The sequence below is a fragment of the Seriola aureovittata genome, chromosome 2, assembly GCF_021018895.1.
Source record: "Seriola aureovittata isolate HTS-2021-v1 ecotype China chromosome 2, ASM2101889v1, whole genome shotgun sequence".
NCBI classification, from domain to species: Eukaryota; Metazoa; Chordata; class Actinopteri; order Carangiformes; family Carangidae; genus Seriola; species Seriola aureovittata.
In genome coordinates, this window is record NC_079365.1 from 716,708 (window position 1) to 731,604 (window position 14,897).

Below are 14,897 nucleotides of genomic sequence, written 5' to 3' on the forward strand. Positions count from 1 at the left end.
CATCTCTGAATGGGAGTGTGTAGGGACTGTGCCACATGTTCCTTCATCACCTTGAACACACACAGTAGTTTATTTTCTCTCTCTCTCTCACACACACACACACACACACACACACACTCACACACACACACACACACACACACACACACACACACACACACACACACACACACACACACACACACACACACACACCTGCTGAGAACACTCACTGCAGCAACAACATCCTCCTCTTAAAGTCATGTTAAAAACTACACTGACCAAATTCTTTAGGAAATTATTTATTTAACCTTATTGTTTAAAAGAAAAGAAATCATGTGTCTGGAAACAGTTTTGAGCAGAAACAACAGTCTCAGACAGAGGAAGGAAAACAACTACACACTGCTGGTTTTAGTCTTTTCATGGGATTTCACTACAATAACAAAAACACAGATTCATCCTGTTTCTATTATGTTCAAAAAAGCTTCTATCACAGCAGCTGCAGTGACAGTGTTAGTTGATATTTCCTAACTCTAAAACTGAGGAAAACTCACATTTCACTTTGACAAATGTGTGTAAAGTGATGTGATGCTGTAAGTTTTGTGTATTGCAGAGGAGTCAGAGTCATGTGTGTGTGCTCTGTTGTCACAGTACAGGCTGTCAGTCAGTCAGTGGCGCTCCATGCAGACACAGTGACAGCAGCAGAGATTGAGGCTGCTGCTCTACATGAAGCAGACAACTTCAACAAGAGCAACAGACTTCAAAACACTGTCACTGTCTGTGATGAGGCAGAAATCCAAACTGTTCAAAGCCACAGCAACACAGGAGAGAGGAAAGGTAACCTGCTCCAGGTTTACATGGAATGTCCTCAGGGAGAAAGTCTCAGTCCAGGATGAGAGTGAAGACGCCTCACGTCTTCTTATGTGATGTCCTTCTGTCTTGGAGGCCTGTGAATGTTCCTCACCACACATTTCACCATCCACTCGATCCCTTCATTCACTCCGTCCCTGTAGGAGGACAAGAGCTCAGTTAGTTATGTAGAAACAGAACAAGATGGCCGAGCTGCAGCTCATTCGTCAGCAAACCATCAGCCTCCAGGTGATGTCAGTCATCAATGTGAAATTAATGCCTGTGAAAAGATGAGACATAAACTCAAACCACAACAGTATGATACCAATCCAAAAGCAACACAACAAACAGTGTCTTTGTTTATCTTTGGTCACACAGGCACCAGGTCCAACTGCATTAAATCTGACAGTCTGCTGCTGGTGCATAGGTATGGAAATCGAGAACTGGTTCCAGAAACTGTAATCATATACCTCCAAGCTAGATGTAGGCGATATAACAAATATACTCGATGTATCACAGCTTGTTCCTCGTGGGATGTAGTAAACGACGACAGTGGGTACGGAAAGTATTCAGACCCCTTTAAATTTTTCACTCTTTGTTTCTTTGCAGCCATTTGCTAAAATCAAAAAAGTTCATTTTATTTCTCATTAATGTGCACTCAGCACCCCATCTTGACAGAAAAAAAAACAGAAATGTAGAAATTTTTGCAAATTTATTAAAAAAGAAAAACTGAAATATCACATGGTCATAAGTATTCAGACCCTTTGCTCAGTATTGAGTAGGAGCAGCCTTTTGAGCTAGTACAGCCATGAGTCTTCTTGGGAATGATGCAACAAGCTTTTCACACCTGGACTTGGGGATCCTCTGCCATTCTTCCTTGCAGATCCTCTCCAGTTCTGTCAGGCCGGATGGTGAACATTGGTGGACAGCCGTTTTCAGGTCTCTCCAGAGATGCTCAATTGGGTTTAGGTCAGGGCTCTGGCTGGGCCAGTCAAGAATGGTCATAAAGTTGTTCCGAAGCCACTCCTTTGTTATTTTAGCTGTGTGCATAGGGTCATTGTCTTGTTGGAAGGTGAACCATCGGCCCAGTCTGAGGTCCTGAGCACTCTGGAAGAGGTTTTCTTCCAGGATATCTCTGTACTTGGCAGCATTCATCTTTCCTTCAATTGCAACCAGTCGTCCGTCCCTGCAGCTGAAAAACACCCCCATAGCATGATGCTGCCGCCACCAACATGTTTCACTGTTGGGATTGTATTGGGCAGGTGATGAGCAGTGCCTGGTTTTCTCCACACATACCGCTTAGAATTAACGCCAAAAAGTTCAATCTTGGTCTCATCAGACCAGAGAATCTTATTTCTCATAGTCTGCGAGTCCTTCATGTGTTTTTTGGCAAACTCTATGCAGGCTTTCATATGTCTTGCACTGAGGAGAGGCTTCCGTCGGGCCACTCTGCCATAAAGCCCCGACTGGTGGAGGGCTGCAGTGATAGTTGACTTTGTGGAACTTTCTCCCATCTCCCTACTGCATCTCTGGAGCTCAGCCACAGTGATCTTTGGGTTCTTCTTTACCTCTCTCACCAAGGCTCTTCTCCCACGATTGCTCAGTTTGGCTGGATGGCCAGGTCTAAGAAGAGTTCTGGTCGTCCCAAACTTCTTCCATTTAAGGATTATGGAGGCCACTGTGCTCTTAGGAACCTTGAGTGCTGCAGAAATTCTTTTGTAACCTTGGCCAGATCTGTGCCGTGCCACAATTCTGTCTCTGAGCTCCTTGGGCAGTTCCTTCGACCTCATGATTCTCATTTGCTCTGACATGCACTGTGAGCTGTAAGTCCTTATATAGACAGGTGTGTGCCTTTCCTAATCAAGTACAATCAGTTTAATTAAACACAGCTGGACTCCAATGAAGGAGTAGAACCATCTCAAGGAGGATCAGAAGAAATGGACAGCATGTGAGTTAAATATGAGTGTCACAGCAAAAGGTCTGAATACTTATGACCATGTGATATTTCAGTTTTTCTTTTTTAATAAATTTGCAAAAATCTCTACATTTCAGTTTTTTTTCTGTCAAGATGGGGTGCTGAGTGACATTAATGAGGAATAAAAGGAACTTTTTTAATTTTAGAAAATGGCTGCAATGAAACAAAGAGTGAAAAATTTAAAGGGGTCTGAATACTTTCCGTACCCACTGTATATCACGATCATCGAGTATAAATTCCTCTCACAGACACACTCCCCCATCCATCCAGAAAGAGAAAACTCTCCTGGCTGCGTGCGTGTGACGTGGGTGGATATAACATATTATAACTAGGGATCGACCGAAATGTTTTTTTCAGGGCTAATCTCAATTATCCGTAATCAAGGAGCCTGATAACGATATTTGGAACTGATATGTCAACACAAAACTAGTGCTGTATAAGGACACTCAGCATGGCAACTAGGTGTTTCTATTATTTTGTCTACCCCATTTATATCAGTGAAAGTGGGCTAAATAACAGAAACACCTCTGTATAACGTAATACATTACACACATTACATCCTCCATAATGATCATACAGTTGAATCAACAACTGTCTAAAACAATTTTATTGCAAACTGAACATTATAACCTTCATGAAGGAGGATTTACTGCAGGACTGTTGTATTAGACTACACCAGTTTTAGCTAGGTGTTCCTAATAAACTGACAACTGAGTGTATATTAGTAGTCAGTTGTATGCACAGGCTGCAAAGAGCTTGACTGGAATCAATTGGTTGATTTCAGTCCTGTCCTCACCTGTGAACTGATTCGGCCTAAAGATGCTCTTTATTTTAATAATTTTACCATATATTATTATTATCATCACCAAATAGGATGTTTCCCCCTTTTAAAATGCATGTTTTAAATGTTTACTCAGAGGCTTTTTAACAGACTTACTTTGTACTTTTATCTGAGAACATTTTTACACAGTGATTTTACTTCTACTGGAGTAAATGTCTTTTCAGTAACAGTAGTGAATGACCTTTCACCTGCTGATGTGCTGTAGTCAGTCTAGTGTCTCATCTCCAGTTCCAGGGGTTTCTCATATTAGCAGTGTTTATTGCTGCTCTATTTATCACGGGTAATGCTTCCTTTTTTTCATCACAGTGATGAACTACCTGCTGTACTTTAAACTTACACTAGTTCTGCCTCAGCACTTAGGAGTTCCCTGCTCCTTTTAGCGACATTCACTAATTCAGCAGTTGTTTACATGCTGTTCAGATGAGCTAGTTACTTTAGCTTAGCAGTTAACGCTAGCTTCTCTCTCTCTACCAACAGATGAACTTGTTCATCAGAGTGTGGTGTTGTTGTAACTACAGTGTAGACGATTGTACATTTTCAGTGATGTCTGCTGTCTCACCTCGGACACACAGCTCTGCGTGTTAACCGGAACTGCTCTAGTATGTGACCAGCCTTCAGTGTGATAGGCTATTCTCCTGACGTTTAACCAATCAGATTGTGCTAAGGGCGGGAAATTGCTTCAGACCACAGAGTGGTGACTATAGACCAGAGACAGGCGGTTGCATCAGAGCCAAAGTAGCACATTTTTAAATCAATTTATTTTATCATTTAAAAAAGATAACGATAATTGGAAAATGCAGAGTTTTACCACCGATAATTGGCCATGCCAATAATTATAACCAACATTGGATTTCTGCTATGACCATCGAGTACATGTGGTCTTTTCTGTCTCCACATGCAGCTGCTAAAATGGTTAAAAAATATTATATTCATATCATTATTAACTATAGTGGAAGGTGTTGGTTGTATATAACTTTGCTGGTATGATGTCACTATGACATCAACAGGTGTTTTCCCTGTCTGTTATTGCAGAGAGACACAGCAAGAATGAAAACCAGGGGAGACGCCGAATCTCTAGATCACATGATGCCGTAGTGAGGTGAGAGAGGCACATCTCCTTATACATCAAAGGGTTAAATCGCACATTTCTGAAGTTCTTTAGAGGACATTTCACAATATCCAGATAAATATTGTGTATCGCGATATAGGCTAAAAATATAGTGCTATTATTGATAGGCCATATCGCCCAGCCCTACTAAACTCCAGCAGCATCTACTCTGCAGGAGTCATGGTGGAGAGGAAGAGACGGTCCAAAGCTTCATCACACCTGGATTGCAGATTAAAGAGATTTTTCTCCAAACAAAAAATTGATCAGGAATCGTTAAGGGACTCGATAAAGAATCGGACCAATAGGCAGAATCATTAATGGCACTGGTATCAATAAATTCTCATCACCTCCCCTCCCCAGTTGAACACACAGTGTCGAGTGGTGGTCTTACCCTGTGAGGGCAGTGCAGGGCTGGACTAAGCAGTCCCTCTTGCCGATCTTGGGGGCACAGTCACTGAAGGCGGTTTTAATGTCGGGCACTGACAGGCAGTCCTGAGGACAGAGCAGAGACATACACACACCTGTCAAAACCACAACACATCAGTGTAAACCTCTGGCTTGTGTTTATAGCTACAGCTCCATGATTCAGGAGGAGTTCACTGTTTCAGCTTCTCTAATGTGTAACTGAATCTCTTTTTCTAATAAACTGAATGTTTGTAAATCTGGTAACTTGGGCTCTGAGAAATTAAAAACAGACATTTTTCACTTTTTTCAGACATTTTATAGACAAAGTGATTAATCAAGAAATTATCCAACAGGCTGACTGTTGATGGAAAACTGTTGTTAACTGTTTCTACACTAGAGCTGCTGTAACTAATAACCTTTTCCATTATTGATTCATATGTTCGAATAGATTTTGAGTTTACAGAGATGAAAACCAGAGAGAAGCAGCAAATTTAAATGACTGAGAAGCTGGAACCAGGATGTTGAATATTTTCATTTGATGTGACTCAAACTACAATCAACTCCTCCGGGTTGTTTGTCTTCCATTCAAATTTTCTATTTCACTAAACTTTTCATCACACTCTACGAAATTAATCAGCTGAATTATGTAGGTCTCATTCTCTGGGATCACAAAGGTCCTAGGTTCAAGTCCTACTTATCAACAGTTTAGCTATTCATGCATGTGTTAGGCTCACAAGCTTATATATTATAATTACCTTACATCTTTATGTACCCAACCCAACTTTTTGAGGCAGATGCCGCCCACACAGAAGGTTTCTTCCTGTTCCTCCTGTTTATCTTGTCACTGTCACTAAGTGATAGTTTATAAATAACATGACAGAGAGTGTAGACCTGCTCTGTATGAAAACAACCTGAGATACCTGCTGTTATGAAAACTGACTTGACTTAATCTTCATCTTGTGAATTAATTCTTAAGTTGTGGCCACAAACTTGTTTTATGAGGTCACAGTGAACTTTGACCACCAAATTCTACTCAGTTCATCCTTGAGTATAAGTGAAAGTTTGCACCAGATGTAATGAAATTCCTTCGATATGTTACTGAAATATCACATTCATGAGGATGAGACAGACAACCTGAGAACGTGATGCCTCTGACCACAGCTGTCCCCAGCGTGGAGACACAGTAACATGAGGATGAGGGCCAAAACAAACTGAATAATTTCAACATCATCATGAACCTGAACATGGTCTTAGTAAAGACATGGGTCACACAGTACCGGAACATCCTGCTTGTTGGCCAGCACCAGGAGAGGAACTCCCTCTAAAGCCTCACTGCTGATCATCTTCTCTGGAGGAGACACAGTGAAATCACTCAGTCAACATTTCTATCATCACACAATGATGACATGAATACTGACTGTTAAAGGCTCTTTTCAGATCCCTGACATGCAACAAAGCTTTTCATGTTATAAGACTGAACTGAACAGACAATCTACTCTAAAACATAAACCTGTCAGTAACAACATCATTGTTGTCGTAGAAATAAGCCTCAGTTATATTCAGAGACTACAGTCTGACTCTGTTTTAAACAAAGGGACACACAGACTGTCTCTCACCAAAGGCCTCCTTTGATTCTGACAGGCGGCTTTCATCAGTTGAATCTATCACGTAGATGACTCCATGAGACTCAGCGTAGTACTATGAATAAACAGGAAGACAAACAGGACATTAGAGCAGCTCCAACATCATCTGACTGACAGTGATGTGATCACATGTATTATGATGTATTAGTCCCAGAAAATACCTGAGATTAAAGTGAAAACATGATAAGACATAATGATTATAATGTGCACAGTCCTCACGCTCCACACTGAAAACCTTCAGGAAGCAGTAATGTGCTGCACTCACTTGGCTGGTGAAGTGAGGTTTGTGTGAGGTGAGGTTATTGCTTGGTGGAGTTTTATCAAACATGTTTGTATGAGAAAACTGTTCAGGGATCAAGACTCAGTGTTTGTCTTACATCCTGTTAAGTGGTACCCTGAACCTTTAAGCTTGACACTTGAAATATTATGATTTTTCCACATAATATTTCTGCTTTGTTCTTAAAATCTCAGGTTATTTTTCTCTAACTGTGTCTTTAATGTTTCACAACAGGAAAGTCCTGAGTTTCAACATGTTTTCTTCGTGAAAGACTGATCACAGAATATTATGCCTTCAGTTTAATTTGGCTTTGTTCAGTGAACTATTACATACAGTGGGGTCCAACAGTCTGAGTGGACTCCAACCACTGTATGTAAATACATGTTACTTTAAAATGATATATATATTATATTCAGTGATCCTTCACAAAGAAAACTAGAAACATGTTGAAACTCAAACGACTGTATTTATATAAAGCCATGGTGTAGCTGTGTCTGAGAAACGTTTTCAGGACATTTTCCACTAGTATAGTGTGTGTGTGTGTGTGTGTGTGTGTGTGTGTGTGTGTGTGTGTGTGTGTGGCTGCAGGATAATGTTGTTGCTTCCTTTTGAACTCACTTTGTCCCACAGAGACTGGAGTTCGTCCTGACCTCCCAGGTCCCAGAACATCAGACGCGCCTTCCCCACGTCGATTGTACCAACTATGAAGCAAAGTGAGACACACACAGGAAACATTGCAGAGGAACCAACTGTAGAACAGGCAGCATCAGGGCAGTGCGGAGAGCTGCTTCAGTCTGGCTTTAACAGAGCATTTTCTAAAGTAATGGTTAGTTTTGTAAACGAATTAATCACTGCAGTTAGCCATTCAAAATAACACCCTCACAGGATCATAGTCTGACTGACAGTCAATGTCCACTCAGCTGACAAAAATCTGCTACACTGATTTTAGAGGAGAGGGGTAAATAATCAGTTCTGTTGGTGTTACAGAGCAGAGAAATAACAGGCCATCACTCCTCATGACACAGCTGAACACACACAGCAGAATACACACTTACTGTTCAAGCCAACTGTAGTTGTGATCTTTGACAGGTTCATGCCCTTGTAGTTCTTACTGAACTTTGTTTTGGTCTGTTCCAGAAAGGTCTGCAGAGAGACAACAGTTAGATGGAACAGGATGCTCTGTTCCCAGCTCGTCAGTAGATGACATCATATATACGGTGCATTACTGTAGCTTAAAATACTCAGATGAATTAGGTATTTGCTGTAGCTCCACATAGAAAATTCGACTAAATTAAAACACTGCTTTTATAAGTTACTTTATTAACAATTCTTTATTCTGAAAGGGACAAATTTAAAACTTCTGCTTATATATTATACACATTTCAGAGCTGTATAATTACATTCCACTAGGAGATAAATATAATCTGCAGGAATAATTTATAAATTAACATTTTTTAAGTTTGGTAGAAGTTTTGAACATAGTTGTTGTTGTTGTTATTATCATTATTATTATTATTATTCTTATTACTTATTGAACTGGATATACTGCATTAGTAATAAATGTATGCCAAATTGTACAGTGGTCATTAACCACACTAAGGTCTTTTTGTATAGAGTCTGGTTTGCACTGGACTCAAACTTAGAGAAAATTAGACTACAAATGACAAAGCCACATATGACACACCACCATACAGAAATAACAAACAGATGTCAATGTAGCTTAACACTGGCTACACCTCAAGAACTGCACAAACACAAGTCAATAACTACAACTGCTTGAATATTCCGCTACGAGTCTCAAATGACAAGTTCGGCACATTCTGACTTTTGCACCAAATGTCTCTGTGAAATGTGGAGCAAAAGTGATTTGTACCTGTGGCACCTCAAGCCACGTGCAGCAACTGGAGAAAAAATGTGAGTGTATGAGTTTCTTAATTTGTGATTTGTAAAACAGGATTTGTGCACATGCAATTAAGAATTTGACAAGGTGTGACTGTTGTGTTTGTGGGAGAGAGAAAAAATCTACAAGTGTGCAACTCCTAGAGCATCTTTTCTTTGTGACCTCAAATTTGATACACGTGATTATTTTATACAACTACAAATTCCACTGTCACAGGTGCTCAGTTGTTTTATACCAAAAGTTCCTTCAAACACCATCAGTCCCCTCCTAATCTGTTGGGCATTACAGTCAAGCTTTCCTGAAGCTGCACAGGTGGCATGTTCACGACCTCTGCAGGTGTGCCAGCAGACACAAGTACAAGTACACACACAAGCAGCCTCTGACTCACAATCAGTGGCTACTAAAACGTTTTCATTATCAATTTAACAAACTTGGTAAGAATGGATAGTTCCTTAATATTTGTGGTATTTAATAATTTAAATAGCTCTGTGTGTCAGACTGCCTGCACTTTACAGACCGGCCCTAACTTCAGTCCGTCGTTTTCCCGGGGTTCGAGCTTCAACAGGTAAAAACCTCAACTGAACCCCATAAATTAATCTACGATGCACAACAAATGTTTTAGGGGCTGTTATAGAGGATTAAAGTCTGTATATCTCCTTCAGGGCCGAGTTCACCCAGCTGTCATAAATTCATACTGTAGTGTAATTTACCGTTTTCCCGGCATTGTCCAGTCCCAGAATCAATACGCAATATTCGTCCTTCTGGAACATGTATTTATATAACCCAGATAATAAAGTGTACATCTTGGAATAAACTGTAAACAACAAAAGTGCTCAGTCTTGCTAATGCTAGCTTGCTAATTTAGCCTAGATTACATATGAGGACAAACAAGAGTGTCGCCGCTGTGGCTTCATCATGTACCAAGACAACGAACACGTCTATAAAGCAGCGACTAACAACCGCAGATACACGACATTAGTCAGTAAAAGTCGCCGTCGTCGTCGTCTGCGGCTATTTTCCTAAACCAAACTCTAAACACAGCTGACACTACGTGTACTGGTACAATGCAAGGAAGTAAAACGGAGGGAATTATGGGAAATGAAGTAAACAGCATCTCGTTAAACCATTTCTGTGAAACGGCTGTATAGAGGATCTTTGGCTGTACATTAGGAAAAACTACATCTCCCACAAATGATTGCGTTATTATTTCACAGATCGTAGTCCAGTTAAAGGAACATTCCACCCAAAATTGTGGTTGCAGGAAAAAGAACGTACATTACTTAGTCTTTTTTATCTGGTGCGAACAAGTAATGGTTGTTAAGATTGTGAATATCATTATTATTATCATGTGCCTGCAATGCAATAGCATTAAAGGCATATATTACTAGGGTTGCCACCTTCCATGCAGAACATTAAAGGACGCCCCACCCAGCAGGGGTGCCGCTCCGCGGGGGCCCAATCACAACTGGCCCAAGGGTGGGGTGGGTGCTTGAAGTGCTTTATTAACATTGTTTTTAGAAATAAACAATATAGATATCTTTCAAGTTAGAAATTCCAAAATAAATTCTATTTCAGTCAATGTTGACAAATTAACTCCATCTCTTTATCACAACTCAGCAGGCTTCTCTAGTGGACATTTTGTCATAGCTGAAAACAATAGGCCAACATCAGAGTGTGACAGAGAGACCATGAAAAAAAATAAGCTTTTGGAGGAACATCAACAGCATATTATCCTCACATCATTTCACAGTGCAAATTTTAAGAAATAGTCTGCAAACACAAAACCTTATTGTAAAGGCAGATACAGTAATGCTTGCACAATGAAATGCACATAACACAACTTTGGCAGATGCGTGCTACTAGCTATTTAACTTAAAATGTATTAACTTGAACTTCAAATTAACTTATCAATTTAAATTTATTAATTTAACATGAACTTAGTATTAGATTAGATTAGATTAGATTAGATTAACTTTATTTATCCCACAACTGGGAAATTCATTTACCACAGCAGAAAAATAAACATCTATAGAATAAACATCTGTGGAAATATACATCAAAAATACACCAAATATACACTAGTAAATACAATATACACAATACACACGATATGTACATGAAAAAGTGCAAGTTTGCACATGGTCAGGAAGAGCAGGAGTTGTGGAGTCTGACAGCTGCTGGAATGAAGGACCTGAGGAACCTCTCCTTCTTACAGCGAGGATGTAAAAGTCTGCTGCTGAAGAAGCTACTCAGAGACCCTACAGTGTCATGCAGAGGGTGAGAGTTATTGTTCATGATGGATGTCAGCTTAGCTAACATCCTCCTGTCACCTACTTCCTCAATGGAGTCTAGGGGGCAGCCCAGGACAGAGCTCGCTTTCCGGATCAGTTTGTTGAGCCTCTGCCTATCCCTGTCAGCGCTGCCCCCTCTCCAGCAGACCACAGGAAGTAGATGGCTGAGGCCACCACAGAGTCGTAGAAGGTCCTGAGGAGAGCCCCACACACGCCAAAGGACCTCAGTCTCCTCAGCAGGTGAAGGCGACTCTGACCCTTCTTATAGAAAGCGTGGGTGTTGGTGGACCAGTCCAGTTTGTTGTTTAGGTGAACCCCCAGGAACTTGTAGTTCTCCACCACCTCGATGTCCAGTCCCTGGATGTTCACTGGTGTGAAGTGGGATGTCTTCCGCCTGGGGTTCACAATCATCTCCTTTGTTTTGCTGGCATTAAGCTGAAGCTGGTTGATCTTGCACCAGCTGACAAAGTCCCTGATGACTGTCCTGTATTCCTGTTCATTTCCCTCTGAAACACACCCAACAATGGCTGTGTCGTCAGAGAACTTCTGGACGTGGCAGTGTGTGGTGTTGTGTGTGAAGTCCGAGGTGTACAGGGTGAAGAGAAAAGGGGAGAGCACCGTACCCTGGGGGGCACCTGTACTGCAGAGCACCACATCAGACACACTGTGACGAAGCCTCACGTACTGTGGTCTGTTGGTGAGGTAGTCTATCATCCATGCAGCCAGGTAATGGTCCACTCCCACACTTTCCAGCTTCACCCTGAGCAGTGGCGGCAGGATCGTGTTGAAAGCACTAGAAAAGTCAAAAAACATGACCCTCACAGTGCTCCCACTGTCCTCCAGGTGTAGCAGTGATCTATGCAGTAGGTAGATCACTGCATCGTCCACCCCAACACTAGGCCGGTAAGCAAACTGCAGCGGGTCCAGCTGTTTGCTCACCAGTGGTCTCACATGACTCAGGATGATCCTCTCCAAAGTCTTCATCAGGCGAGAGGTCAAGACAACAGGCCTGAAATGGTTAGGCTCCTTGGGGCGCTGGGTTTTAGGTACCTGGACCACACAGGAGGTCTTCCACAGGGCCGGTACTTTCTCCAGGCTCAGGCTCAGATTAAACAAGTGCATGAGCACACCACAGAGCTGATCTGCACAGTCCTTCAGTAATCTGGGGCTGGTCCTTCATTCCAGCAGCTGTCAGACTCCACAACTCCTGCTCTTCCTGACCATGTGCAAACTTGCACTTTTTCATGTACATATCGTGTATATTGTGTATATTGTATTTATTAGTGTATATGTGGTGTATTTTTGATGTATAGTTCCATAGATGTTTATTCTATAGATGTTTATTTTTCTGCTGTGGTAAATTAATTTCCCAGTTGTGGGATTAATAAAATTAATCTAATCTAATCTAATCTAATCTTTATTTACTTGTTACCATGGTGAATCATTGACGATGGCTTTTTATATTCCTCATACATGCGCTTAACTCACAGTAAACATACTCAGAGTTGATTGAACTAAGTCACATCGTGGTGTTTCTCAACAAATAAAATATGCTAACTATGCTAACCGCTCTTACCTCATCTGAGTCTGGGTCTGACTGAGGCTCAAACATGTGGCTGAGTCTCTCTGATGTTTCCTCCTCTCACCATCTTGATGCTCTCTGCTCTTTCACCTGTCCACCTGGAGCAAGCAGGTGGTGGGCGGGGCATCAGGCCTGATCCAGATTTCTCAATCAGGAAGTAAGAATAGATGATTAACATATGAATCATAGCAGAGGATTTTTACAGAGTTTAAACATGTCTGGAGGAACTTAAATTCACACGTCAGGTACAAGGAGGAGCCTGGTACTCCTGAAGACAAATATCCAAATCCAAAATATCTGGGATGAGGAACCGACAGCTAGGAGACTGAGAGAGGCCGCAGGATAATCAACAGTGTAGCACAGAGAGTCGGAGAGAAGAGAGAGGATGGGGGAGGAATGAGGCAGGGAAGGAAAGAGGCACACAGTTTGGACACTCATGTTCTTGACGAAACAAACATGACATGAGGAGGTTTTCGGAAAGTTCACAGTAGGAGAGAAGCAGTGAGATTTGAAGGGCTGACACCATGAGACACTCGGCAGGACGCAAACACCACGCAATGATTTCACAAGCTAATGCTAATTGGCACATGATGTCATCCAATGACATTACTAACTTTCCACAGGCTTCACTGCTTCACACTGAGAATGTTTCACATTAATTCAGTACACAGTGATGAGAGCTGAGATTGAGCAATAGCAGCAGACAGCAGATCACCTCTCATTACACTGATTATGAGACTGAATAACAAAATAACTACAGAATAAAAGGAAGACGCCAAACATCAACTGTCAACAGTCAAATCCTCAAAGCAACTCAAGGAAGGACAGTCTCAAAGAGTCACAGGACACATGAAGAAGCTAGAAATAGAAAATCTGAGACCTCAACTGGATTTGGACAAAAAGCATACACGTAGTGTTCAGTCCGACCTTGCAGAGCAGTGTGAACCTCTCTTTGTCCTCAGCAAGACTTCCACCAGCACCAAGGTACTCCCAGTCCAGATCCAGACCTTCAAATCCATGAGTCCTCAGGAATTTGATGGTGGACTGGATGAATGTCTGACGGCTTGCTGCAGTGGACGCCATGATGGAGAACCTGCAGCAGATGTTGTGTGTGAGGTATAGAATAGCAGTTTACAATAACTTTATAGTGAGTTTATAATTAGATATGCAAACAACAGTCAGTTACTATACCAAATATTATACCAAATGATGAACTAGAGACACAGTAAATAAAACAGTTCCTCTGCGGCTGGTCTTGCTCTCTGTCAGCAGGTGGAGCAGTTTCATCAGGATTCAACAACAGAATCAACTCACTGGGCTCCGTCCTCCTTCTCTCTGAGCGACAGGAAAGTCTTCAGTCTGGGGTTTCTGTTCAGGTGCACACACAGAAAATCACACAGAGGATTAGTGCCACATGTGAAAAAATAATACAATTTTTCTCAGCATTCTTTGAAAAAAGTCAGAATTCTAGGTTTAAAACCAGAATTGTGAGAAAAAAAGCCAGTTTTAAGTAAGAATTGTGAGAAAAAAGTCACATTTTTCACATGTGGCCCTAATCCTCTTCTGTCTATAACAGACTTTAAATTTCGCAGTTACAGTTTTAGTTTAGTCCATGGAGCACTTGTTACCTGCTCTTGAGCTCAGTTAATGATCTGTAGAGGTTTCTCTCATCCCACTCATACTCAGTGATGTCATTGTCATGGCTGATGACGGCAAAGGTGTACACCAGGTGAGTACACAGGAAGGGATCCACATTTTCAGGCAGGAATCTCCTGACACCAGTTCTGTACTGGGACCAGTTGGTAAAATAACAAACCAGTTTGGTTGTGGTTGCTGGATTGAGGGAAGAAAACAACATTAGCCCACAGCGCTGAAGTCTCATTAAACATGAGCTCCGATCCCTGACTTTAAAATGTGTCACTCACCGACGTGAATGAAGAGCTGTAGAGCCACTGCTACATTTTCACCTGAAGCATTTTTGAAATAAAACCTGTGTTTGAAACTCAACTCTGAGGCGTCCCTCTGTCAGTGTCATGATGATATGTTG

General features: G+C 41.4%; 1 protein-coding gene across 1 annotated transcript; it reads right to left on the minus strand.

Annotated features, from left to right (window-relative positions):
- Positions 1-265: 265 nt before the first annotated feature.
- On the minus strand, positions 266-10,042 carry arfrp1 (ADP-ribosylation factor related protein 1). Its single transcript, XM_056364205.1, has 7 exons — positions 9,688-10,042; positions 8,133-8,220; positions 7,696-7,778; positions 6,774-6,855; positions 6,435-6,505; positions 5,144-5,244; positions 266-986 (listed from the first exon to the last, which is right to left on the minus strand). Exons 1-7 carry the CDS (start codon positions 9,778-9,780, stop codon positions 899-901), a joined length of 606 nt encoding a protein of 201 aa, XP_056220180.1. The 5' UTR covers positions 9,781-10,042; the 3' UTR covers positions 266-898.
- Positions 10,043-14,897: the final 4,855 nt, after the last annotated feature.